Source organism: Python bivittatus, unplaced genomic scaffold (genome assembly GCF_059951505.1).
Source record: "Python bivittatus isolate LINGU-HERP-01145 unplaced genomic scaffold, Pbiv_v1 ctg000310_np1212, whole genome shotgun sequence".
NCBI classification, from domain to species: Eukaryota; Metazoa; Chordata; class Lepidosauria; order Squamata; family Pythonidae; genus Python; species Python bivittatus.
In genome coordinates, this window is record NW_028277054.1 from 4,141,430 (window position 1) to 4,165,516 (window position 24,087).

The following is a 24,087-nucleotide window of genomic DNA, read 5'->3' on the forward strand; positions in this document are numbered from 1 at the left end:
TGGGATTGAAGTCTTTAGCATCCCCTTGCAAAGAACTGCCTGAAAGATGTTTTCCTGTTCTAAATACATCAGAGTCCATGACAGAATGTTGCAGCCGTTCAAGGCCCATTTCCCATTTTCCCACCCCTTCTCTCTCCTTCCCTCCTCCCTTCCTCCCGTCCTCTCTTTCCGGCCACAGAAAACTGGCTAAGGATGAGCATACAGATTCTGTCCGCAATATCTTCTGGGTCCTAGTAAATCTTAGGATTTCAATCGTTCTGGTCAGGTATGCAGAAGTGCATCTGAGTCTAGTACGAGATCACTGGATTAGCTGCCAGAATTTCTAATGCCACTTCACAAAAGGAATATATCAGCCAGCTCAACCGCATACAAGTGCTTTCTTGTCCAAAATATCTGGTGGAGAAAATTTCAGATAACGCCTCCCACGCCCTCTGCAGCTCGGTTAACCCAGATCTGATAGTTGCCACTAAAACAACCTTGCCAGTTAGAACAAGACGCTGCAAGATCCCAAAATGCTGGCATGAGTTCCTGATATATATACTAAACTGGGCCAACACAACTGGCTTAATCAGACTGATGACAAACTTAGGGGATTCACACATCTTACTAAGTGGAGTTAACCTAGGGGAGGGGTGAGGAAAGGTGTCATATGAATCAAGCCTTTTGCTTCGTCTATGATTCAATTTACAAAATGGGTTAATTCTGTTAAATATATGAACACAGACCATAAATCACCATGGGAGAGAGCTACTTTTGACACCGGAGGGGCTATAAAATGGAATTCACAATTCACACAACACACTACACTAGGCTATGTCATTGGGTAGTTTGTAGACCAAACGAATGACAACAGGTAGAACTACCGGCCTTAGAATTGGCAATGAAGATATCAAAGCGGTGGGTAATCAACCATCAACAGTAAAAGAACCAGCAGTCAAGAAAAATGCCGTGGATTAGAATTTGGCACAGCCACCAGGAAGCTGTTAGAAAAGTTATTCCAATGCCATGATGTGCTGATACCCACAAAGATTAGAATCGTGCAAGTCATGATCTTCCCTGTGACATTCTACAGAAGCAAATGTTGGACTTTGAAGAATATTGATACTTTTGAACTCTGGTGTTGAAGAAGACCCTTGAGTATACTGTGCCAAGAAAACAAATGTATAGATCAGTGTTTCTCAACCTTGGCAACTTTAAGATATGTGGACTTCAACTCCCAGAATTCCCCAGCCAGCCATGCTGGCTGGGGAATTCTGGGAGTTGAAGTCCACATATCTTAAAGTTGCCAAGGTTGAGAAACACTGCTATAGATCGTCAAACAAATCAACCCAGAGTTCTCACTCAAGGCACAAATGACCAGGCTCAAATGATCCTACTTCAGACACCTTATGCAAAGACCCAGCTCTCTGGAGAAGGCTCTGATGCTGGAAAAGGTGGAAGGAAAGAGAAGAAGAGGATGACCAGAGGCCAGGGGGATGGACTCAGTTACAGTGGCGATGAGTATAACGTTGGAAGACTTGAAAGATCAATTTAGGGACCGAATGCCATGCAGGAAATCTATCGATGGAGTCCCTAGGAGTTGACAGCAACTTGATGGTACATAATCCATCCATCAATCAATCAATCAATCAAAAAAGTTCAGGTGTGGTGGGAAATTAAATCCTTATCTTAATGTGTCATTGAACACCAGCGGCTCAGGGCTGATTTTATTCCATGTTCAGTCTGACTTAGATTCTCCCGTGCAAGGGATCTGTTCAGATTTCTTCTAAAAACCTAGCTGTCCGTTCCTGTCAACCTGGAAGAGAAGAAAAGATGATGTCGGCAAAAATACTGGTGTTTCCCTCCAGTGGCAGTTCCAGACACTCCCATACAGTAACGTATGTTCTCCTTCTCCTCCTTCACCTTCTCTGCCACTTCTAGTTCTGTGAGTCAATGACCGAAAAGGCCTTGCCCGTTTTATGACAACTCACCATTTGTCATGATTTACAGCAAAGGCTGGAGCCAACTGTAAAACTGGAATAGAAAAAGTCTTCTCATTAATCAAATATGGGCAGCAAAAAAAGAAAATGGTCCAGCTCGATGCTTCATGGAAAACCAAGGAAGAAACCTGGGAATCATGGGCATCTTCAAGAAGCATTTTTGCCAGAATGTGGCACGTGATTTTTTTTTTTAATAGATCTATTAAAAACCGGTTTGATGTTTATTGTTCTTTTCCTTTTGATTGCGTAGGTGTACACACAGACATGCCCAGGCTAATTCTTTCTTCCTTCCTGCATTCCTGCTAAAGCTAAGGGCAGGATCTGTTTTTTATTTATTTATTTATTAAACCAATTTATATAGCCACCCATCTCACCACAGGTGACTCTGGGCAGCCTACAACAAATATAATCTCTCACTGCCCACGGAGCTGTATAGGAGCCAACCGGTCATGTTACACCAGAATATGGCTGATGTATGTACATCATCGTATGCAAAAATAACAAGCTTAGCATGTTATGAGAATCCAGGCAAACAGGAGGGCTGGCTTAGTCTATGGTGGCAAAAAATCAGGAGTCTAGTTGCACTTTTTCCAACTAACTCATATTAAACTATTTATTTAATGCCAATTATTCAATTATTTTAGTAAACTTTATTAAAAGGTAGAAGGTTTCATGAGCCGGAGCTGGAGCTCATGAAAGCTTCTGCTTAATAAAATTGATTACTTGGAAAATATGCTACTTCTGATTTTTTGCAGCAAAAAACACTTATTTCCAAGAGAGATGGCAGCACTACAATCTTCTACCCCACAGTTTTTCAGACTTGGCAACTTTAAGATGGGTGGGCTTCAGCTCCCAGAATTCCCCAGCCAGTCAAGGTTTTAAAATGTGGATTTCAACTCCCAGAATTCCCCAGCCAGCATGCTTTAAGATGGGGGGACTTCAATTCCCAGAATTCCCCAGCCAGTCAAGCTTTAAAAGTGTGGAGTTCAACTCCCAGAATTCTCCAGCCAGCATGCTGGCTGGGGAATTCTGGGAGTTGAAATCCACACAACGTAAAGTTGCCAAGTTTGAAAAACACTGTTCTACCCAAACTCTTAATATTAGAAATTCAAAATAAAATGAGACACAGAGATACAATAGGCAGTACAGACCACAAACTCGTCTGCGGTCAACCCAAATTAAATTCCATTTTTGCATTTACCCAAGGTAGCCCTCGGTGCTTTTCTCTTCTCTGCAGAAGCCAGAGGGCGCGCGGCCCCTTTAAGAACGGCCGCAAAAAACAAAACAAAAAAAAGGAGAAGGCGGGCTTGAGGACGCCGTTACTGTGGGAACTGGCTGGGTGACGTACCAAAGGGTACCCTTGCCGACTCCGCCCTCCGCTCATTGGTTCCCGGCTGTCATGTGGCGTTTCCGAACGTTCGGTCGAAGGCGGAAACCGGTCCGCAAAGGGGCCAACTGTGGGCAGAAGTGGACGGAAGCCCCGTTGGGTGAGTAGAGGGCGAGTGAGCGGGACGGTGAGGCGCATCGAACCCCCCCTCAAAGTGAAGTGGGACCGGCCGCCTCACGATTCCTTCCTCCGCGGACAAGATGATTCCATTGGGGAGGGAGGGGGGATCTTTGACAGCTGGTCCCCGCCGAGGAAGTGCGGAAATAAGTGCCTTTATGAGGGAAGGGGGTCGGTGGGAGAAAGAAGTCGGCGCAGGCTTAGCCTGAGTGACCTTGGCACGACTCTGCCCTTCCAGGAACTTTTCTGGGGGATTCTGGGAGTTGTGGTCCTGAGGATATGCGGGTGGAAGGCATGCTGCTGAATTGCAAGAGAGGTGAGCCCCATTAGGCAGTGAGTTCCCGGGGGGATCGGAGGGAGGAGATTCTTGGCAGACCCACCCCCAGTGGGCATTGGGGTCAGGAGTGGGGGGGGGAGATGAGCTCAGAAGGGCCTGAAATCTTTTGACAGCTGGTAAGAGGGAGCTGACCTTCTCCGGTTCTCCAGATAATTTTGGACTAAGTCCCAGCTAGCAAAAATAAGTCCCAGCTACCAAAACCAGTCGGCAGGGATTCTGGGAGATGTAATCCGAAGGATCTGGGGGACATCTGGGGGCACAGGGTAGAAGGTGCCAGGGGCTCCTGCTGCAGGATGTCCGCCTTCCCCAACATGGTCCCCCCCAGGTGGACTGGACTTCAGTTCATAGCTTTCTAGGAATTTGCCTTAGCAAATTTCGGGGGCGGTTAGTGTAAATCAGTGTCCCTCAAACGTGGCAACTTTAAAATGTATGGACTTCAACTCCCAGAATTCCCCAGCCAGCATGTTGCCAAATTTGAGAAACCCTCGTGCAAATAATGATTGATAGAATCAGCATGGAACACATTAGCTGGCTTTCTTGATGTCTTGGATCACAGGTCCCATCATCCTTACCAATCACTGATGCTATGTAACTGGACCAACATATATAAACATGGTGCCGCACCAGCTAGGAGAGTGGGATCGTAGTTGTAGAAATTATTTAACCGGAAAGATCCCTGAAGGGCACCATAAAGAGAGCTTGCTAGTTTCAATTAAATTGTTTAGTTTATAAATAAATCAGTGATTTATTCTTGTAGGCTGCATCAAGTGACATGTTTGGTTTGAAGGTTTCTGAAAGTGGCTGCTGACCACAAATATGGGAGAGGACAGATTTTTTTATGTGCTAAGAACCATCAGGAGATATTTAGTGCAGCTCCTTATGATTTGTTTATTTTATAATATTTGTGGCTGACCCAACAAAAACAGACTCTAGGTGGGATACAAAAGAACAAGACAAGAAAAATCGAAGAGTAAAAATCATGAAGAAAAATAAAAAGAGATTCCTTGCAATGATAGCTCCTGGAAAGGAGTTATGGCCCTTTGTCTCCCTAGAAATTCAGATATCAGCTCTGTCCATCTGAAAATCCAGAGAGATGTGTATGTGTTTTAGAAGGTGATGTTGAGTTTTAGGATTTTATTCATTTATTTATATATCAAATTACTGCATAAACATTCAGATTCTGAAATGGGTTTTAAGTCCCAGCGTAGTTACGGGCATCAATTTGGATGACAAAATGAGTTTCAACTTCCTACTCAGAGTCACTTTTGATCTTTTCTTTGTAAACATGCTTAACTAGGATCAAGCCCTATCTCTTTTCTGGGTAGAGGTACATAGGATTGTGCCATAAATATCACAGTATCTATGCTCTTGAATGCCTCCCCACTTGCTCTAATGTTTTGAACAAAGATGAATGTTGGATGAGACTGTCTGCCTCAGATTCTCAACTTTTGCTGAATTCCTTTGTTTGTTGCCTGTTTATTATACTTATAAACAAAGTTTATTAGTCAAGTTACCAATTGTTAATTCTGAGCAGCAGCTCTTACCCTACATAAACAAGATTTACATAGGACATCATAGCCAAATAACCAAATTACATAATGTATTATTCCTGTGCCAAGTAAGCATAACATTTCATGTGATCTTGTACTCCTACACAGTGGTAACCTTTCTTAATGAAGTTGGCTAGGCTGTGTAAATCTTTGTGTTGTATAGCCTCTTCTGGTGTACAAGGGTGAAGCCCTGTTGTTCCTAGAGAATGCCACAGTCTCAGAACAGCAAACCTGTGAATATGTGAAGATTGTCACAATCTCTGTCACTCCATCTGAGCGTATCTTCTCACTGCTTTGGAATGAATCATTTTTTCCATATCCTTGCTACCCCTGACATAACAGAGATAATCTGGTATATTCTCTCTCTCCATCAAAGTTCATATGACTGCCACTTTCTCATCCTTGAATTCCAATGATTTTTTAACTTCCTGGAGACTGTTATATGCCTAGCATTTTTGAACATGAGTATGTCATTCTGAATCACACTACCCCAGAACAAAAGTTGGCAGCCAGCGCTAAACCCAAAGGGTGGGGAAACCTGGCAGTAGCGCCAGCTGCTTTCAGCATTTGTTTTTCACCTGTCTTTCCTGTTATTACCATGAGGGCTGGAGACTTGATTGTGATTTGTTTTTGTTTTTGCGTTTAATGAGCAATTTGATTTCCCTTGGTAATGACGAGCTGACAAGGATGTTGCTAAGAGAGTTGCATGTGTTCATTCCTTTTTCAGAGGGACGTGTCCATCTGTCCCCAGGGTTTTTGCAAACTTCCTGCAATTCCATCCAAGCCGTGCCTCTCTGCAGTATGGCTGTGAACTGGTTTAAATGCTTATGGTGTAAACACTAACTTGAGATGCCCCTAAGTCAGGGTTCTCAACCTTGGCAACTTTAAGGCGTGTGGACTTCAACTCCCAGAATTCCTCAGCCAGCACACATCTTAAAGTTGCCAAGGTTGAGAAACCCTAAGTTGTTTGCCCTTTTTTTTTTGCTCAGTAAAGTCTCAAGATGCTGTATTTCCAAACTGAACCGGGCGTGCTGCCTGTTCCCTTCTAGTGCAATCCCTGCTCTAATGCACTCTCCGTTTTGCATGAGTCCCAAGGGTAAGGTGGAGATTGGTATCCCAGCTGGCAGCTACAAAGAATAGCTTGTGTGCTGTGTGCCTGGTACAGCTGGGCTCAGGGGCATCTTCTTGCCTCCAGAGCCTCATGATCAGCGCCAGGGCTGAAAGAAAAACAAGCTGAGTCCTGCGAGACACTGGTGCTCTTTTGCATGCGTGGCTGGAAGCAGCACCCTTTGAACAACGTGGGAACAGAGAATGGGGAAGATTGCAGGAAAGGGGCAGATCTGTCCTCTCCCGGTCCAGGACTGGGTGGAAATGACACAGCTGCTTGGCCCCTGACCCAGATATGCAGTCGGTCTGTCTTGCTTTCCTTTCCTCCCCTCTTGGCAGAAGAGGTCAGAGGTTCCCAGGCTTTGAGGAGGGGGAAGAGTTGGCTTAGGTTCCCTAACTCCATTCCCCCTTCCCTCCTCAACGCTCTCGACTGCTCTCACTATCACCCTGTTCCTTGCCCTCTCTCCCACTGTCTTCCTTCTTCCCTCTTGCCTTTGCTGATGGCCCCTGTCCTAATCCACCCCCACCAGCTGGAGGAGAGTTTTCCCCAACTCCCCAGATGTTGTTGTTTTTTTCCAGCTGCCAAAGGAGTGACTCAGCCTATACCAAATTCCACTCCCGGGAAAGGAATGGCAGACCTCTGAAACCGACAGGCACCGGTGGAATTTGTCCTGAGATTATGTCGGTTTGGGGCAGTTGGTAATTTTCTGAGAACAGATGTGGGGCCCTAAGTAAAGGCCAGGATCCCCATGTGGGATTCCATGTTGCTCTTCTGATTCTTATAGAGCTGATGCCATGGGAGTGAGCGAGAAGGGCAGATGTCGGAATTGCTGCCCAACTCTGTAAGGTAGTGTTGCACCCTTCCAGGAAGAATGCATCATGACATGCATTCCTTATGTTGGACTTCCCTAATCTGGTGCCTTCCAGATGTTTGGAATTCAGTTCCCATGATCTTTTGTAGTTGAGGAAGCCAACTTGATACGTTCCACACCTTCTCAGTAGATAAGGTCTCTCTTCGCTCATCCCCACCACACAGTTGTGCCAAATTGCTCTTGTCAGCCACCCAGAGTTGCTTAAGATGGGCGGCTGTATAAATCTTTTAAATAAATTAAAACAAAAAACAAAATAATCCATCTGGTATAGCAACAATGAAGAGGGATGAACCCTTGATCATCTGACAGCACCTGACACGTCTCTTAAAATGCATCCAGCCATAGGTGAATTTCACAGGTTGAGCTACTGTAGAAGGCATAACTGTACCTTCCCTGGAGGGGTGAGCAATCGGTAGCCTTCTGTCTGTTATGAGACTGTATTGTAACCTGCACATTAGCCAGGCTGGCTGTGGCTGTTGGGAGTAGAGAATGATCATGGAGAGAGGACCATAGTTGGCCCGTCCCTTTCATTCAAGAATTATGAGAACTTCATCTGCTACTATGTGACAGAATCTGGCTGTACACGGCGGTGATTGGCTGGCATCTCTGACATCACAATCCCACCCATTCCTGGGATGCTGGCAGTGTTTGGGGCTTTTTTAATGGCAGGGTTAACACACATGCAGTGCCTAAAATAAATTTCTTAAAGACTCGAAGGAAAGAAAGAAAGAAGGAAGGCCAGAAGGAAGGAAGGAATTGAACACTAGCCCACCATTCCAACTGCAGATATCGATGCCTGCCTGAGAAATTGAGAAGGTGGGACAAAAGGGAGCGTACGCTTACTCTTTCAGAAGATAAAAAGTAATGGCCTGTCTTCATTTGTTTTGTCCTGCCCTCTTAATGCAAACACTCTCTTTGAGTTTGGATCTGAGATCCTGGTATGTTTAGACACATAAACATTATTTCTGTTTGACGAAAAAATGAGATGCGAAGAAGAAGTTGGAAAGTATGCTTGGGTAGGGAGGCTGGCATGGAGTAGGGAGGCCGAAAAGGAAGGGAGACCTTAGGGAAACCTAAGAAACACTGTCTTGAGCTGATCAGTAAGAAAGGAATTGCGCCTAAGGCAGTGGCAGGCTGGAATGTCCTTTCTCACAAACTCTTTCCTTCACTTTCATCCCATTTTTCACCACAAGGTCCACCTCTCCCTCTCATCTCTTCCTCCTCCTCCTTGTTGTCTTCCTTCTTCATCTAACCATTCCATTGGAAACTGGGGAAATCCAACCTGCAACTGAGCAAAGATGCTCTACCTGTCCCCTTGAACCAATTTCCTATACCCGCTAAAGATTATTTTGTGTGGTGTTCGAAACAGCGAGTGTCAGAAGGCTTTCAAATGCTGTTGGCAATATGGAAGCAAGGAGGGTATAAAAGGATGTGGTCCACTGTACTGCAAATCAGAAGCCATTTAACTTGACAGAAACTTTGGTGACGGATATTAAACCAGGCTTGGAAAAACAATGAAGCCCCCTCCTCTTCCTCCTCCTCCTCCAGACCAAAAGATGAAGCATTGCTGGAGTGATCCATGTGGAGCTTACTGACTAAAATCCCAGTGAATTAAAAGAACACCTCAGGACCCTTTTCCAAACCTTCCTGCTTTTGGAATAGCTGTTTGTCTGTCTGGTCAAAAGCAGTGTGTTGTTATTCTGTCCTTGGGGTATAAAGGCTCATATTGCTTCCCTATCTGTGTCAAGAAGCCACTGACCCTTTGAAAGAGTTGATTCATCTTCATTTTATTTGGACTCCTCAAGAAAACAGGATCATGAGCCAAGGCTACGTGCCAGGTCTTGAGAAAGGGCCCTGTTTGTATTGTGGTACAAACAACATGATCCCTTTTTTCTTGGAATTCATCAGGACACTTCATGGGGTTCATATAAAATTCCATCCAGTGGATCTGGGGCAAGTGTCTAGGAGTCTTCACTTTGCAAATTGTGTGACATGGAGGTTCTGCTGATGAGAATTTTTCGGTCTACCAAAAATGATTAGACGTTGTAGGAGGAGAGCCGTGTTAAGTCTAGGGAAACATTTCTCGACTGGGGTTTCATTGATCTTGAGGGTTCCGCGAGAGATCATGATTGAAAAAACATATATATATATATATATATATATATATATATATGTATGTATGTATGTATGTATGTATGTTTTTTTTAATTTGTCCGTGGGACAATGCTAGCATTCGCAGTAGAGGGACTCAGTTTGCACGCCGTGACTTAGTGCCGCTTTGCTGTTATGCTAAACGTTGCAAAACGTGGATTGTGTAGAGCTGAACTGTATTGTGGAGTGTTTATATTTTTTGACATTTTATGTAGGAGTTCCCTAAGACCTGAACATTATTTCAAGGGTCCCTCCAGGGTAAAAAGGTTAAGAAAGGCTGGTCTGTAGAAACCAGAAAGCACCTGGTAGCACCTTTTCTGACAATATTTTAATTTTAATAAAATTGGTTAGGGAGAAAAGGTGCCACTAGACTTCCGATTTCTTTTGCAAGAATTATTAAACAACCTTTCCAAGCACTGGGGCTGAACCCTCCCTGTTCCCAGTCACGAGGGCTCACAACCATCCTGGCCAAGGAATGGCAGTCCTGGCACATCTAAAAGGCATCAGATTGGACAAATCTGTATTAACATCTCAGCTTCCTCTTATGCATTGCTCAGAGGAAGAAACTCAAAATTATTTAAAATACGAGACTGCTCTTCCAAATAATGTAGCCTGAGATCTCCATTCTGTGCAGTATTGAGTCTGGCAGCTTTCTTTTCCAAACTGAATCCCACTTTCATCATTCGATCATTCCTGCTCCTCCCCCCTCCAAATCCAGCATCTTCTCGCTTCCCCTTACTCCCCCAACGTTGCAATAGGTACCAGGATTTCTACTTAAAGACGTTCATGTGCTGCCTCGTGTATTCCAGACATGGGATTTCAGAGGAATGTTGATCTGGTGCCCCAGAACTCCCATCCTTAGAGGAGATGATCTTCTCCGAAAAAAAGTAAGTTAAACCAGAGGAGAGAGACGCCAACCCCCCTGCTTTTCTGGCTCCTCAGACCTTGGGAGCCCTGGATTAAAACTCAGGGATCTCAGTTGAGACTTAGTCTGCACCCCTTCAGCCAGCAAGCCCGGGGACCTCTTTTTTCTTTTCTCCTCCCATTTATGGACTGACCCCTCCTTTTCATCCTCTAAGGCGGAGTCAGTTTCCCCAGCGGCGTTTTAAGTCAGCCAGTGATTGTAAGGCAACTCGATCCCCTCATCAGGAAGCTGGAAGCCGGATAGTTGACACCCGGTGAGTGTCCTCTCTTTACAACAGAGCCCCCTTGCTAGGGGTGAGGGCGTTGTTCCGGGACGTGGGTTAGCAAAATGGGGAAGGGTGCCAGCTGTGAGCAGAGATGCCTACCGATGCCTCTTGCTCCCTTCCCAAACTCAGAAGGGAAGCCTGGAATATACTTCTGCCTCCTTTGCAGGATCCGAGGTGGTCTCTCTGGCAGAGATGTTGTGAATTTCTTTGGGGGGGGTGGATAGGAAGGGTCTTTGGAGTGCCTGAAGGTAGACTGCTGAAACATGGACTGCTGTTCTTAAGTAGTAGAAATAGGGTTGTGGGGAGAAAACTCGGTGGCTTTCTCCCACGGGGGTGGTGGGAACGGGAGAAAGCAAATCTGGTGAAAGTTGTGACAAGTGTGGTTTGCTCCTTCCTCCATAAGGGAGATTAATGGTGATTGTACCTTTTCATGGAGGGGTAGGGGGGAAGGGAAATAAAAGTACGTTGGGAAACACAAGTTACGGGCTAAGTTGTTCCCCCCTTTCGGTCACTGTAGAAATGTCCTTGGTCGTCTTCTGCGTAGTCCTGTTTGGCATGATCTTTCTTTGTCCAGCAACAGGGCGATGGGAAGTTGGGAGAACGGGTTGGTTGCTGAGGTGGAGCTCCTCCAAGGATAGACGCTCTATTAAGTGACCCCCCCTCCCCTCCTAGGGCTTCCAGTCTTCCAGGAACAGCAGTCAGAAAGGCTATTTGGGCCGTATGGAGTACGTAGCTGAGACAGTGACAGGAGAGTGTAAGTAAAGGTTAGGCGTTTGGGCCAAACCGGTAATACAACTGCATTAAAAGGGCCCTTCTTAATTTCTTTCTTCTTTCTCCTCTCTGCTTCCCCCTCACAGGCTCCCCCGATTCCAGCACCATGGATGCCCGGCCACTGTTCCAAACGTTGATCACGCTGGTAGAAGATAATGCTGCTTTCTTCCAGAATGTCCCTACCGAGACAGGCCGGCGCTTTCTGGCAGCCTTCACAACCATCCGGGAGCACGCCCGGTGCCTGGAGCCCATACTCGGCCACTTCTCTGCCATCTACCACATCTTTGACCTGGACGAGCACACGCCAGCCAATGGCTACCGCAGCCTGGCCCAGACAGTGCGCTGCTGCGTGGCTCACATCATCCACAAGAGCCGCTACGTAGCGGCCAACCGCCGCAGCATCTTCTTCCGCACCAACCATAATTGTGCCGAGCTGGAAGCTTACTGTGTCGCCTTGACCCAGCTCCGAGCCCTGGTCTACCTCGCCCAACGCCTGCTCACCCAGAACCGCCCAGGGTGCCTCTTCAACCACGACGACCGTGGCCTCTCGGAACAGTTTCTCCAGGAATACATCACTATGCACAAGGGATGTTTTTACGGGCGCTGCATGGGCTTCCAGGTGAGGATGTGCAGAGTTGGGGAGGGGAACCCAACCTGGATGGAGGTGTAAGGCTTTGGGGAAGCTGGGGAGGAACTTGCTTCTCAACAAGGAAGGGAGTGTCCACACACACACAGACACACACACACACATTCCTTATCTTTTCCTAAGATGGATCTGGTCTCTTCCTTTTGCTGCTCCTCAAGCTTGAATCCCCCTTTGAAACTTGCACAATGTTTCCTCCCTCCTGGCCTCTGAACCTGTGGCTTCCAGGGAAGCCCTGGGATTTAACACCTTTGATCTCATCCCCAGCTGGATTTTTTTGGAGGACTGGACTTTGCCTCCCTGGTGCTGGCTCAGTTTAGAGGAGATTCCCCTTGGAGCGGGACCCTCTTTTTCTTTTTGTCCCTCTCTTTTGTGGAACTAAGCCAAACAAGGGGCAATGTAAGTAAATAGAGCGGTTTGCAGTCACACCAGGAGGGCCTGAAACATCCTGGGGAAGTCAGTTCCTCTTTCCTTGAGAGAAGAGAGTGCCGATCCCTGGATACTAACTCTACAGGCTCTACAGCGTTTATGTTATTTTCAATCAGCTATTATCCCGCCACCCACACACAACCTGGGGCAACCTGCTTGAATGAGTATAAAGGAGCCTATGAAGCAAGAGCAGATTGTCAAAGACCTTAGATGTAACCTCCTGTCACCAAACACAGCTCTGGCCTTCCCTTTCATTTCTTCACTTTTCTGTACAAGCCGCAGCCTTGGCCGCACGGCCCTGAACGATCACGCAAGTTCCTGCATTCCCCCCACCCTCCTGTCCCCAGCTCTTGCCTGTCACTGTTCAGCCTCAGTGCAGCAAGTGTGTGTGTGTGTGTGTGTGTGTGTGTGTGTGTCCAGCTGAGTTCGGACCCCGTTGGAAAGCCCTCAGCCCTATCTCGGACCTCATCCAGGGGCCTTGCTGGGAGGAACGCGAGGGGGACTGTGTGGGTTCTCTTTCCAGCTATGAAATAGCTACACCGCATCTCCTCTCAAATGAACCTGTCTGAAGTTGGTTGCTTTGGCCCAGCTGGGAGAAGAAAGGCTTCCGTGAAACTCTTCCTGTCAGCTGCCTTCCTGTAACAGCAGATCGGCCGTCTTGCAGTCGCTCAATTCTCTGGCCCGGAGCTGCTGTTGCAATGGCAGGCAGAGTTGGGGGGTCCGGAAAGCAGCATTGTTCACCCCTCCTAATGTTAACTCTCGGCCTTGCAGTTTGCTCCTTCAATCCGGCCTTTTCTGCAGACCATCGCTATCAGCCTCGTCTCCTTTGGGGAAAATTACAAACGTCACGTTTCTGGCATTGGTGAGTATCAGGGCGCAGGCACATTACACCGTAAGAGCAACATGGTGCCCTTGTGGGGTCACTACAAGAATCCTACTCTCCCAAGATGCATTGCTGCCACTGGGGAGAAATGCTGTCCCCCTTGCATTTTAGGCATTCAAGTTTTATATTTGTTTCTTGAAATGTAGGCATCAACATTTCCAAAGACAGGTAAGGAACGACGACCCTAAATTGATAGCGCCTGCAGACGTTTTTAGCATGTCATTGCCCCTCTAAATTATCTGATTCCATTTTGTGGTTATGATTAGGGATTTAATTACCAGTCCAAGGTGCATTTCAATTATGAACTGGTTTATTTACAGATTAACGTATTCTACGGTTTCTGCAACCCACCCTTCTGAATAGACTGTGGGCAGGTTGAAATGATAAAAGCAATGAGAGGAATAAATAAGAATGCTATCAAAGAATAACAATGAGAAATCAATGTTCCCCTAAGATGGCTAAGCTTGCTTCATTATCATTATTTTTATTTATATTTTAATTTTTTATCATCACATTTTTGATCGGACATTTTAATTTTTTATCGCTGACGTTACATTGGTGATGGAAACCGCCGTAAGTCTGTCGCTAATTGGGAGATATACAAGTGGAAAATATTTTATGGAGGAGGAGGGGGATTCCACTTAAGCCTTACCTCAATAAAATTTCTGCAAGCAGGGAATTATTTCTCTGCACCGTAAGCTTGCCTCCAACTAGGGAGGAGAATTTAAAGCACATGAACATAACATGGGTACACTTTCTTTATTGTGCCCAGCCAGCCCTAATGACTTCGGCAGGCGCATTCTTTGAGGGCAGAGAACGCCTGCGCCCCCCCTCTGCTACAGGCAAATGACAATTTCTGGGCATGAGGTCCACTTTTTTATTTTCCTTTTCCCTTTCTCTGGGTCTAGTCAGGCAGGTAGCCTTTTTGATCTTGGCCTCTCCCCTTCCCTCCTTGGTGCAGGCGTGGCTGCTGGCTCTCTTTTCACAAGCGGGAAGTTTGCCATTGACCCTGAGCTACGAGGATCGGAGTTTGAGCGCATTACTCAAAACCTGGATGTGCATTTCTGGAAAAGCTTCTGGAACCTCACTGAGATGGAATTGCTAGCGGTGAGTCCTGCTGGTTGAATGGGGCCTCCCTGGCCAGATCCTGGCCAACAATATTAGCTTTCAGTCCAACAGTTCCCAGACTGGGACTTGCAAGATTCTGTTAATATAGCTCTACAATAAAGTAGAATTGGTTCATCTGGCTGTGTTTCCTGTCTGATCTACCTAGTAAGGCTGACATCAATCTTGCAAGTCTGAAAGTACAATTCTCTCGCCATCTCCTTTACAGCCCGAGAAACTAGGGGGGGTCCCTTCTGAGCCTCTTGCCCCACCCGCTATCCAGCTGCAGACTATGCCCTCTCTTATCTGACCGTTCCCTTGGCAGCGTCTCTTGGCCCGGTCTCCCAAGGTCATTCCCATGTACCATTTACAGCATCTGGAGTAATCAGGTGCCCTGTTCCTCAAGAGAGTGCTGTGCACCAAATCCTTATGGGAGAGTCATTCCTTGGGTGTTTGAGGACGGAGCTGTTCTGATCTTTGTTCCATCTTCTCTCACTGCAGTCCCTGGCCAGCATGGCTTCGTCCCAGGTTCGATTGTCCAGAGCCTTGCTGGTGCCACCCCATTCCTTCGACCTGCCTCTGGTTGCTGACCCCAAACTGACTGTCACCATCACACCTCCGGTAGCCCACACAGGGCCAGGAGGTGTCCAGATGAGGCTCATTTCCCACGAGCTGCGTGAAGGACAGGTATGGAGAGGTGTGAAGACCAGGCTCCGGTTGCACTCAGCTGGTGCAGCAGGCTGAGGAACAGCAGTTTCAAAGTATAGCAATCTGGAGAATTAGTCTTTTCTGGAATAAAACTCCATCTTTCTTTGCAGCCCTTCTTCTCCCTCATCTGCAGCTTGCCAAGATGCTACCCAGAAAAAGATGCCCGTGTTTGTCACAAGAGCCCTTGAGAGTACATCGTCTGAGGCTGGCAGTGCTGGGAAGAAGCAATGGGAGGCTGGCCAAGTGCCTTTGTGATTTCATTCTCTGACCCTGCAATCTGCTTCTTCTCTCCAGGACAGCCAGGAGTTGATCAAACTGATGCGACCAGAAGCAACCCTCGCCCTGGAGCTGCCCTGGAAAACCAAGACACTGCCTCGCTCTCCTCACCTTGTGGTGCATTTTCACGGAGGGGGTTTCGTAGCCCAGACTTCCAAGTCTCACGAGCCCTACCTGAAATCTTGGGCTCAGGAACTCGGGGTTCCAATCCTTTCTATCGACTACTCACTGGCCCCAGAGGCACCCTTCCCTCGGGCCTTGGAGGAGTGTTTCTATGCCTACTGCTGGGCCATTAAGAACTGCCACCTCTTGGGTAAGGGATTGGGGGAGGGTTCGGGGGTGGCCACAGTGGATAAGTGTCAGCCTTCCCAGGTAGACCAGACAGGAAACACGACCAGATGAGCTAATTCTACTTTATTGTAAGGTTACATTAACAGAAGCTTGCAAGTCTGAAAGTGCAGTTCTCCCTCTGTCTCTTTTACAGCCTGATCAATTAGAGAGGTTCCTTTCTGAGTTTCTTTCTCTGTCCATTATGCAGCTGCGGACTATGTCCTCTCTTATCTGATCATTCCCTAGGCAGCATCTCTTCCCCCCCACCAGCCCCTGTCTCCCAAGGTCATTCCTACATACCATTACATGAAGTCAGTAACAAAAAGTGGGTGGGGCTGGGTCACATCTATAGACAGGGGAGGGGGATTTGGAGCATTGCCTTTTTTTTTCAAGGGAGACCCTGGGAATGTTTCTTAATTAAAAATAAAATGTTATTAGGATTCATCTGATAGTTTCAGATGTGTTTCTTGTCCTCAAAAGGGCTGGAAAGAATACAGCTGATTTTCAGCACCCAAGAGACGGAGGGGCTCTGCTGGCCCCAAGAGACGGGGTTAAAGTTTCCTTCTAGTTTTAGGGCTGAAGGTTACCCATCCTTGCTCAAGGTGTTCCCAGCCAGCATCTTCCCTTGTTGTGGGTCTGCAACATGTAGTCTTGAAAGATACCTGACTTCTGCATTTCACTGAAATACATTCGGAGGATCTGCAGGGTGTGGTTAAAAAAAAGTCAAGATGGTGGCCCCAACAATGCAGTCAAACACCTGTTTTGACATGCAACACTTTGATCGCGCCATCCGGGCCGCCTTCTTGACTTTTTTGACCACACCTTGAAGATAGCAGGTGGTTTGATCCCTCTGGTTTCCTCTCTCTCTCTCTCTCTCTCCCCCCCCATCCTCCTGGTTCCGAGCCCTCTTGTGCCTTCTGTCCCTTGGCAGGTTCCACAGCACAAACGGTGTGCCTCGCAGGGGACAGCGCCGGCGGGAACCTCTGCATCACCGTCTCCATGCGCGCAGCTGCCTTTGGGATTAAGATGCCGGATGGGATCATGGCGGCGTACCCCGCCACCCTCATGCAGGCGGCAGCCTCCCCCTCACGGCTTCTCACACTGCTGGACCCGCTCCTGCCTCTTAGTGTCTTGTGCAAATGCCTCAATGCCTACGCAGGTGAGGAATCTCTCTGGAAAAAGGGGGTGGCTCCCAGGGTTGGGGAGGCAGGAGAAGGGACGAAGCGGGGGCCCTGACTGGCAGCCAGGCATCCATGGGGGAGCCATAAACATTTAGGACGGATTGACCCCCAGGACCAGGATGGGCTTTATTTCAACAGGATCAGTCCAAAACATCTCCAGTATGAAGATGTCTCCTGGGTCTTTAATGGCAGTTTTGTTGACCTTGATATAGGTAATGATGGGCTGCGTTTTTAAAAATGTATTAAATTGTTGCACAGTATGTACTTACTGTATATAGTCATGGATAAGCCAAAAATTCTAGGTGCCAAAATACACCCAAAAAATGGGGTTCGGTTTATCCGTGGGTGAGCTAATTCACGAGTATATACGGTAGTCTTTTCCCTCTGCTTTTTTAAAGTACCCGTATACATTGTGGATAAACCCATCTGTGGATAAGCTGACCCTCGAATTTTCTTACCAAAATACCATGAAAAATGCACCACCCATGGATAAGCATATATATACTAAAATATTGAGGGTCGGCTTATCCACCGATGGGCTTATACGTGAGTATAATTTATTATAGACTTTTTATATTTCTTATTTTTAGTCAGCATAGTTTCTTTCTGCTTTAGTTTTTATCTTTGCCATTTTCTTTCTTCAGTCCAAGAGTGACAACAAAGTAGTCAGGGCTGTTTTACGTACTTTCATCCTCACAATTTTAAGGGAAAAAGCATGCAAACGCTGACGCTGCGTCTCCTTCCGTCTCTTCTTTTTTTGAGAGGGAAGATACGAAGAGCGTCTCCTCTTTTGCCCAGTGTTATCTGTTCTCCTAAATCCATGAAAGAGGTTAGATGCACACCTCGTGCCAAACCATGGTTTGCTTAAGCCTAGACGATGGAGTAAACCCCAATGAGCACGGGGCACACAGAGCAGGGAGCTGTTAAACATGGTTTACAGACCACCGGGGCAAAAACAAAACAGCCACATCCTGACTTAGCCCTGTCTAGGCTCCCATTCAGGGACTCTTTAGATTACTGCAATGCGCTCTACGTGGGGCTGTCCTTGAAGACCACTCGGAAACTACAGCTGGTCCAGAATGCCACAAAGTGGGCGGTGACAGGCATGTCTTATTAGGCCCATGTGACCCCATTGGTCTGTCACTGCACCGGGTCCCAGTTGGCTTCCAGGTGCAATTCAAGATTTATCACCTGTAAAGCTCTCTGCGGCATACGGCCTGGTTATTTGATGACCTGCCAGCCTCCAGTACTTCCTCCCCATCTTGTGAGATCAGGTAGAGCGGGTGCCTTTGGATCCTATAGATGGCTGGCTGGGGAATCCTGGGAGTTGAAGTCCACCCATCTTAAAGTTGCTGAGGTTGAGGAGCCCTGCTATAGATCCAGCAGTGCCATCTTCAGATATCCAGGAAGTATGCCTTCTCTGCCCTCTGGAATGGCCTCCCCCCAGAGATCCAGATGGCTCCCACCCTGATGACCTTCAGGAAATTATTAAAGACCTGGCTTTTCTCCAGGCTTTGGGGCAGGGTGATAGCTGAGCCCCTGTTGGATGGGGGCAATGTGTGTGTGTGGTGGTGGGGTTATGTGTTTGCCTTTTAGGACATTTACAGTTTCTTTTCTGTTGTTGTGTTTTTGTTTTCTTACTTGTCATGGCAAGCCACACAGAGTTGGGTAGGCCATAAAGGGTTTAACTGAATCGATAAACCCAGCCTGCTGCTTGAGCCCTTTCTCTGGAGGTTTCAGACATGGTATCCAGGCCAGGGTGCCTATGAGATGGGAGCTCTGTCTCGGCATCAGGCCTAAATCCTGTCCCCACCCCTCCACCCCCGTTTTTGTGTCCGTCCCCAAGGGATGGAGTCAGAGCAGAAAGATGATCCCTCCGTGGAGAAGCTGGGTCCTGTGAACATGGTGCGCCGGGATACCGCCCTCCTCTTCCGAGACTTGCGCCTGGGTGCGTCAGCCTGGATTGGCTCTTTGTTGGATGGCACAGGCAAGCGCAACAGGGCGGGTGGAGTCAATGGTAAGAAGAGCCTCCCCGGGCTCCAGACGGCCATCTCCCATGCTTGTCTGCTCCGGCCTTCCTCTTGCCCGCCTTCTCTCTGCAGAAGTGGCCCCGTGTTTGGGTGCCCAGCTGGTGCCGTTGCGTCCAAACTCAGGCCTGCCCCTTACTCACCCGACCCCTGGTAGGAGCTGTCCCCTTCTCTTGCAAAAATCACGCGCTGCTGCTTCAAACGAGGAGGCAGGGCTTTATAACTCGTGCGGCATTTCCATGTTCCACTCTCCTGAGCATAAGGGTTGCAGCTGGCATGGGGAACATGATTGGCCTAGCTGGGCTTGCATAGGGAGCTGACTGGCTTAAGACAACCCTTTTTGCCCCGCTACACGACGTTTAAGGGAAGAGCCAGTCGTGTTTTACAGGTGAGGAGGAGAACGTTCTGCCAAACCTCATTCATATTCTTCAGAGAGAAAATTCACAGGTTCTGTGACTAGACTTTTTTTACTTCCTCCAAATGTGGCACATTTATTTGCATGTAGCTATTTTCAGTTGCCTTCATGTTGTTTCCGTTACTCAATCAGGGTGGTTGAAGTGACAGAGAACAGGGGGCCATAAAGGCTCCCACATCTAGACCCAACACAGAGCAACCTTCCTTAAGCAGGCAGGGCTATCCCCAACAGACTTATCTATATTGACATGCTAGAGCCCCTCCATTCCAGTTCTGGCCCAGCCTTTCCCTGTCAGGAGTCGGCAACTGTGGCCCCAGGGCCATATGCGCCCCACAGACCTTTTGGCTCCCTTCATTTAGCTGCTCAGAGGCTTAAAATCAGCAGGACAGTTTCCTAATATTTTGAGGTGGGGAATATGTGAAAACTGTAACGCAAGCCCTAAAACAGGCTTAAGATGGTTTCTTAAATAAAATATAGAATGAGTCCACAAGTCCACCAAACATTGCCCACTTTGCTGCAAGGTATGTTCTAATTCTGGTAACTGGCTGGAACAAGAGGACAGAGCTAACAAAATGGGGCAGCTTGTATCTACAAATATTTTTATATTGATAAGGGCTCAGGCTTCCTCAAAAAAAGTGCACGCGCATGGCTTTTGCATAGGGAATTCTGGCTTCGCTCCCCAGTATCCTCAGATAAATCAACCTCGAGGCTTGGAGATCCAAGTCTCGAATTCTTTTATGCCTTTTTCCCCCTTTTTTGTATGAATTTGCTCGGTCTGATGTTTTATTCTGTGTATTTGGGGAGGCGAATTGTTTGTTCTTTTGAACAGTTGAAAAAGAGCAGTGAGGTAGCCAGGAGGGCAGGAGCAGTCAAGAGGATTTGAGCAGCCCCCCCACCCCTGTGCTCCAGTACCCCCTGGCCATCCAAGGCCCTTGGAACGCAACCCTGAAGTGTGTTATTCAGTATTCAGGGCGAGTATCCGTTTCTCCATCAGGTAACAGGAGATGAGCCGCTCTGATTACCACCATGGAAAGGAACGGGGAACTTTCTCCTCCTTTCTGCCCTGCAAGGAATAGATTCCGAGATTAACTGGGCACCAAGCAAGCAAGAAAGGGCTAAGAGCAAAGTGGGGAGCCCAGGCAAGGACTGGGTGGCCAAAGAGGCAGCGAGCCCCAGGGAGCATCAACGTGGGGCGGAGAGTCAGTGAATCAGGCACTCATTCCTCCCTGTCCCCTTCCCTGGTGTGCAGAAACCGTGAGGAAGAGCGCCTCCGAGACGGACCTGAAATCCAAGCTGTCTGCGAGCCACAAAGATTCCTGGAAGAGACAGACTTGTCAAAACTTCTTAGGTTCTCCAGATGTCCAGCTGGCCCCAAGGCCTACCACCCCTGACCCAGAAGAGCAGCCCACCTTCTTCCTCTCCGACAACGAGCAAGAAGCCTCATCTTCCAGCAATGACCACAGCTTGATCTTTCCCAACAACTTCCAGCCCCTGCGCTCTGACCAGCCTGCCACCAGCTTGTTTCTGGCGCCATCTCCCATCCTGAAGAATCCGTTCATGTCGCCCCTTTTGGCCCCAGATGGAATGTTAAAGGGGCTCCCTCCAGTCCATATCGTGGTGAGCAAGCCTGGGTGGCTGCAGGGGGGTGTGGTTGGTTGGAAGGGGGAGGTAGGGTTGAGTGGATATGGAAGTCAGGACACGGGCCAGCGCATCCCTTCCCCTTCACAGCTCTCCAGTGGGCAGGTGGGTGCTTGCTTGCATTCAGTTCAAAAAAGTTACTCTCTGAGTCGGGTGAAGGACAGGGGTGGCTCTAGGAGGTTCAACCTTAGCAACTTTAACTTATGTGGACTTCAACTCCCAGAATTCCCCAGCCAGCATGGGGAATTCTGGGAGCTGAAGTCCACATATGTTAAAGTTGTCAAGGTTGAGAAATATTGCGTGGGAGAAGAGAAGAGAAGCTGGGGAAGGAGGAACAGGGAACTGTCCATGGCTTGGTCACAGTGTGGCAACTAACTTCTGTGATGGAGAAAGAAAACTGGGGAGAGCTGCTTTCTGGGTTTTAAGAGTTGTCTGAATAGCTGCTCCTGAAAACAAAGGGTAGACCTCAGTGGATTTGGAGCAGGCAACGAAGGGTCTTTCTGGGTTGGACAGATCTGTGGTAAGAGTGGATTTCCCAGTTCAGATTGGGAACAGACTTGGGGACCCTCTTTGCACATGGCATGTCTGTTAGGTGAAATGCCCTACAAATCTGTCCACCACACCGTGTAATGGGGTACGTGAGGGTTAGGAGCACATGGATTCACAGGATCCAACCCTTTCTTCTCCTTAGGCATGTGCCCTGGACCCCATGTTGGACGACTCAGTGATGTTTGCCCGGCGGTTGCGGGCCATAGGGCAGCCCGTGACCCTGCGAGTGGTGCAGGATCTGCCCCACGGCTTTCTCAGCCTGTTCCAGTTGTGTCGCGAGACACGCCAGGCCTCAGCTGTCTGCACGGAGCTCATCCGGAACATTCTGGTCCCTTCCAGTAACAACCCCCCACAACCGCCAACTGTCCTCCGGAAACATCGCAAACTGGAGCGAACTTCTCCAGCCGGGGCTGTTAATGCCTGCGTTGCCAACCACACTCCCCTCCAGGAGAATGGCACATCCCCTCAGCACAAAGGGTTGCGCAATGCGGCAGCAGAGAGCAGAAGCACTAGACCTGGGCAAGAGGTCCAGGCCACCAGCAACACTCCAGAGCTCCAAGGCGGGAGCTGCTCCTTAGACCAGCAAAGTAGAGCCAAGAACAACGGCAGCTTTTCAACAGCTGCTCCTACCTTGAATGCCACTGTCCCTCCCAGCCAGGATTCTGGTCCCTCGAGCAGCACATCGGGCAGAGGGGTGGGGGCCTGAGCCCCCGACATATCACCAAGACCTTGTGGCTTGAGATGGTGTGATTTGCAGTGGAAATCCTTGGTGCTCTTTCTTCATGCTTTGGTGACCCCCTCCCCCCTAAACCTCAAGAGCCCGGCCCCTGTTGCTGCTGACTCAGTCGCTAACAAAACATGGGGCAACCGTTTGTCCCAACTGATTCCTTCTTCTCATCTCCTGGAATGATGCTTTTATACTGTTCGGATTTTTTAAAAAAGAAAACGCTGCATAAAACTCTGCAGCCAATATCTCGTGGTTGTGTTGGGGCTGAGAATCCAGGTGTTCTCGGCCTCCCTGTTTCCAGTCACCTTGGCACCCACCTACCTTCTGTCAGCTTTTGATCTCAGTATTAGGTCAACATCTCTAGGGAGATGTGTTGCGGGGGTGGCCTTCTACCAAATCGAAAGAACCCATTCCTAACCACCAGAAGCACAGTGCTGGCCTCCTCCTTGGCACAGAGGGAGGGGATGATGGAGTTTGGTCCATCCAGGCCAGCTGAGCCAAACCTTAAAAGCACTAAGTGTTCCTCCCATTTGCACAAAAAAGTATTAACCGTCACTGCCTTGTCCCATCGCCATTCCTCAGTATCAGCCATGTTTTGAGGGGAATACGTGCCATTGCACTGAGATTTTTCTTCCCACAACACTCTTTTCTATCCACCTCACCCTGCTTGCCTTTGGGGATGGCTGTTCTTATAAACCAAGGGGGAGGGAAGGTTCAGAGGAACATGGGGACTTCTCCCTCCTCAGAAAGGCTGTAGGCTTCAGCTTCCTCCTGGGGTGAGCAGGACAACTATTTTTGTAAATAAAAGCTGGTTTGATTTTGAGTGATGTATCCTCTATACTTGGAAGCTGAGACAGGTGTGTGTGGGCGTGGAAGCAAATTCCAGGTAAGGTTGAGGGAGACAAGCCACAGGTATAATAAGTCTCTTATCCCGGATCCCCTCCAGGTACCACACATATGCCTGTCTTGATAGCAGTTCAAGTCACTGGAGACTCCTTAAAACCAAGATTGGTTTGTGTGTAATCCCTCCCAGAAAATCAGCTGCTTCTGTTGTTACCCTTTTTATGGTTTATTCAACCCTTCCTCGTGATCTCGTGTATCCTTGAAAGCTGCTTTCCTCCACGCACAAACTTTTTTGGGGGGAGTGCCAGTTTCCAGTTTTGAGCAAAAGCGAGCTGGGCTCGCACACGCCTGGTTGACCCTAAAATCAGATTAAGAGAATTGGTGTGTTCAGAACATGCTACTTTAAACACCCTAGGGATGTGCAAATTTCATTGATCCAGGATTAGAAAGTGGGAGAGTCAAAAATGAAGATGGTGTCCATCCTTTTTTAAATGTATCTTGCATGAAAAAGAGCAGGGTTTGGGACCTGGCGGTGGGACAGAGCCTCAATCCAGCAATACAAGCACTACCGTTCTGGAGAGCTAAGGATTCAGAATCTCATTTTCGCTTGCACTCCTGAGTCCGAGGATTGCTCAGCTATTTAACTTGGTTAGCCTCTCTTGTTCAGGAGCCTTTTCAGCTAAAGAGCAGGATTAAAATGCTTTAAAATAAAACTTGATCTTGAAAGCAAGAGTTGGACTGGGTTCGTACTGGATGGGAGACCACAAGAAAGCCCAGGGGAGTTCTGTAGATGAATCTCTCTCAGCCCAACCCATCTCACAGGGTTGTGGTGGTGGGGAACATAGAGAGCAGGAGTATTATGTACATTGCCTT

The 24,087-nt window shown here is 47.9% G+C and overlaps 1 protein-coding gene across 8 annotated transcripts; it reads left to right on the plus strand.

The window, feature by feature from the left end:
• Positions 1-3,341: 3,341 nt before the first annotated feature.
• On the plus strand, positions 3,342-22,369 carry LIPE (lipase E, hormone sensitive type). Of its 8 annotated transcripts, none has more exons than XM_007430446.4 (13): positions 3,342-3,466; positions 10,310-10,387; positions 10,580-10,678; positions 11,363-11,444; positions 11,548-12,080; positions 13,305-13,395; positions 14,378-14,523; positions 15,022-15,207; positions 15,523-15,817; positions 16,766-16,993; positions 18,862-19,032; positions 20,707-21,074; positions 21,787-22,369. In XM_007430446.4, exons 4-13 carry the CDS (start codon positions 11,411-11,413, stop codon positions 22,348-22,350), a joined length of 2,616 nt encoding a protein of 871 aa, XP_007430508.1. In that variant the 5' UTR covers positions 3,342-3,466; positions 10,310-10,387; positions 10,580-10,678; positions 11,363-11,410; the 3' UTR covers positions 22,351-22,369. The 8 variants fall into 8 exon arrangements, with proteins under 8 accessions (XP_007430508.1, XP_007430510.1, XP_025023854.2 ...); XM_025168084.2 differs by lacking the exon at positions 3,342-3,466 and adding an exon at positions 3,648-3,799; XM_007430448.4 differs by lacking the exon at positions 11,363-11,444.
• Positions 22,370-24,087: the final 1,718 nt, after the last annotated feature.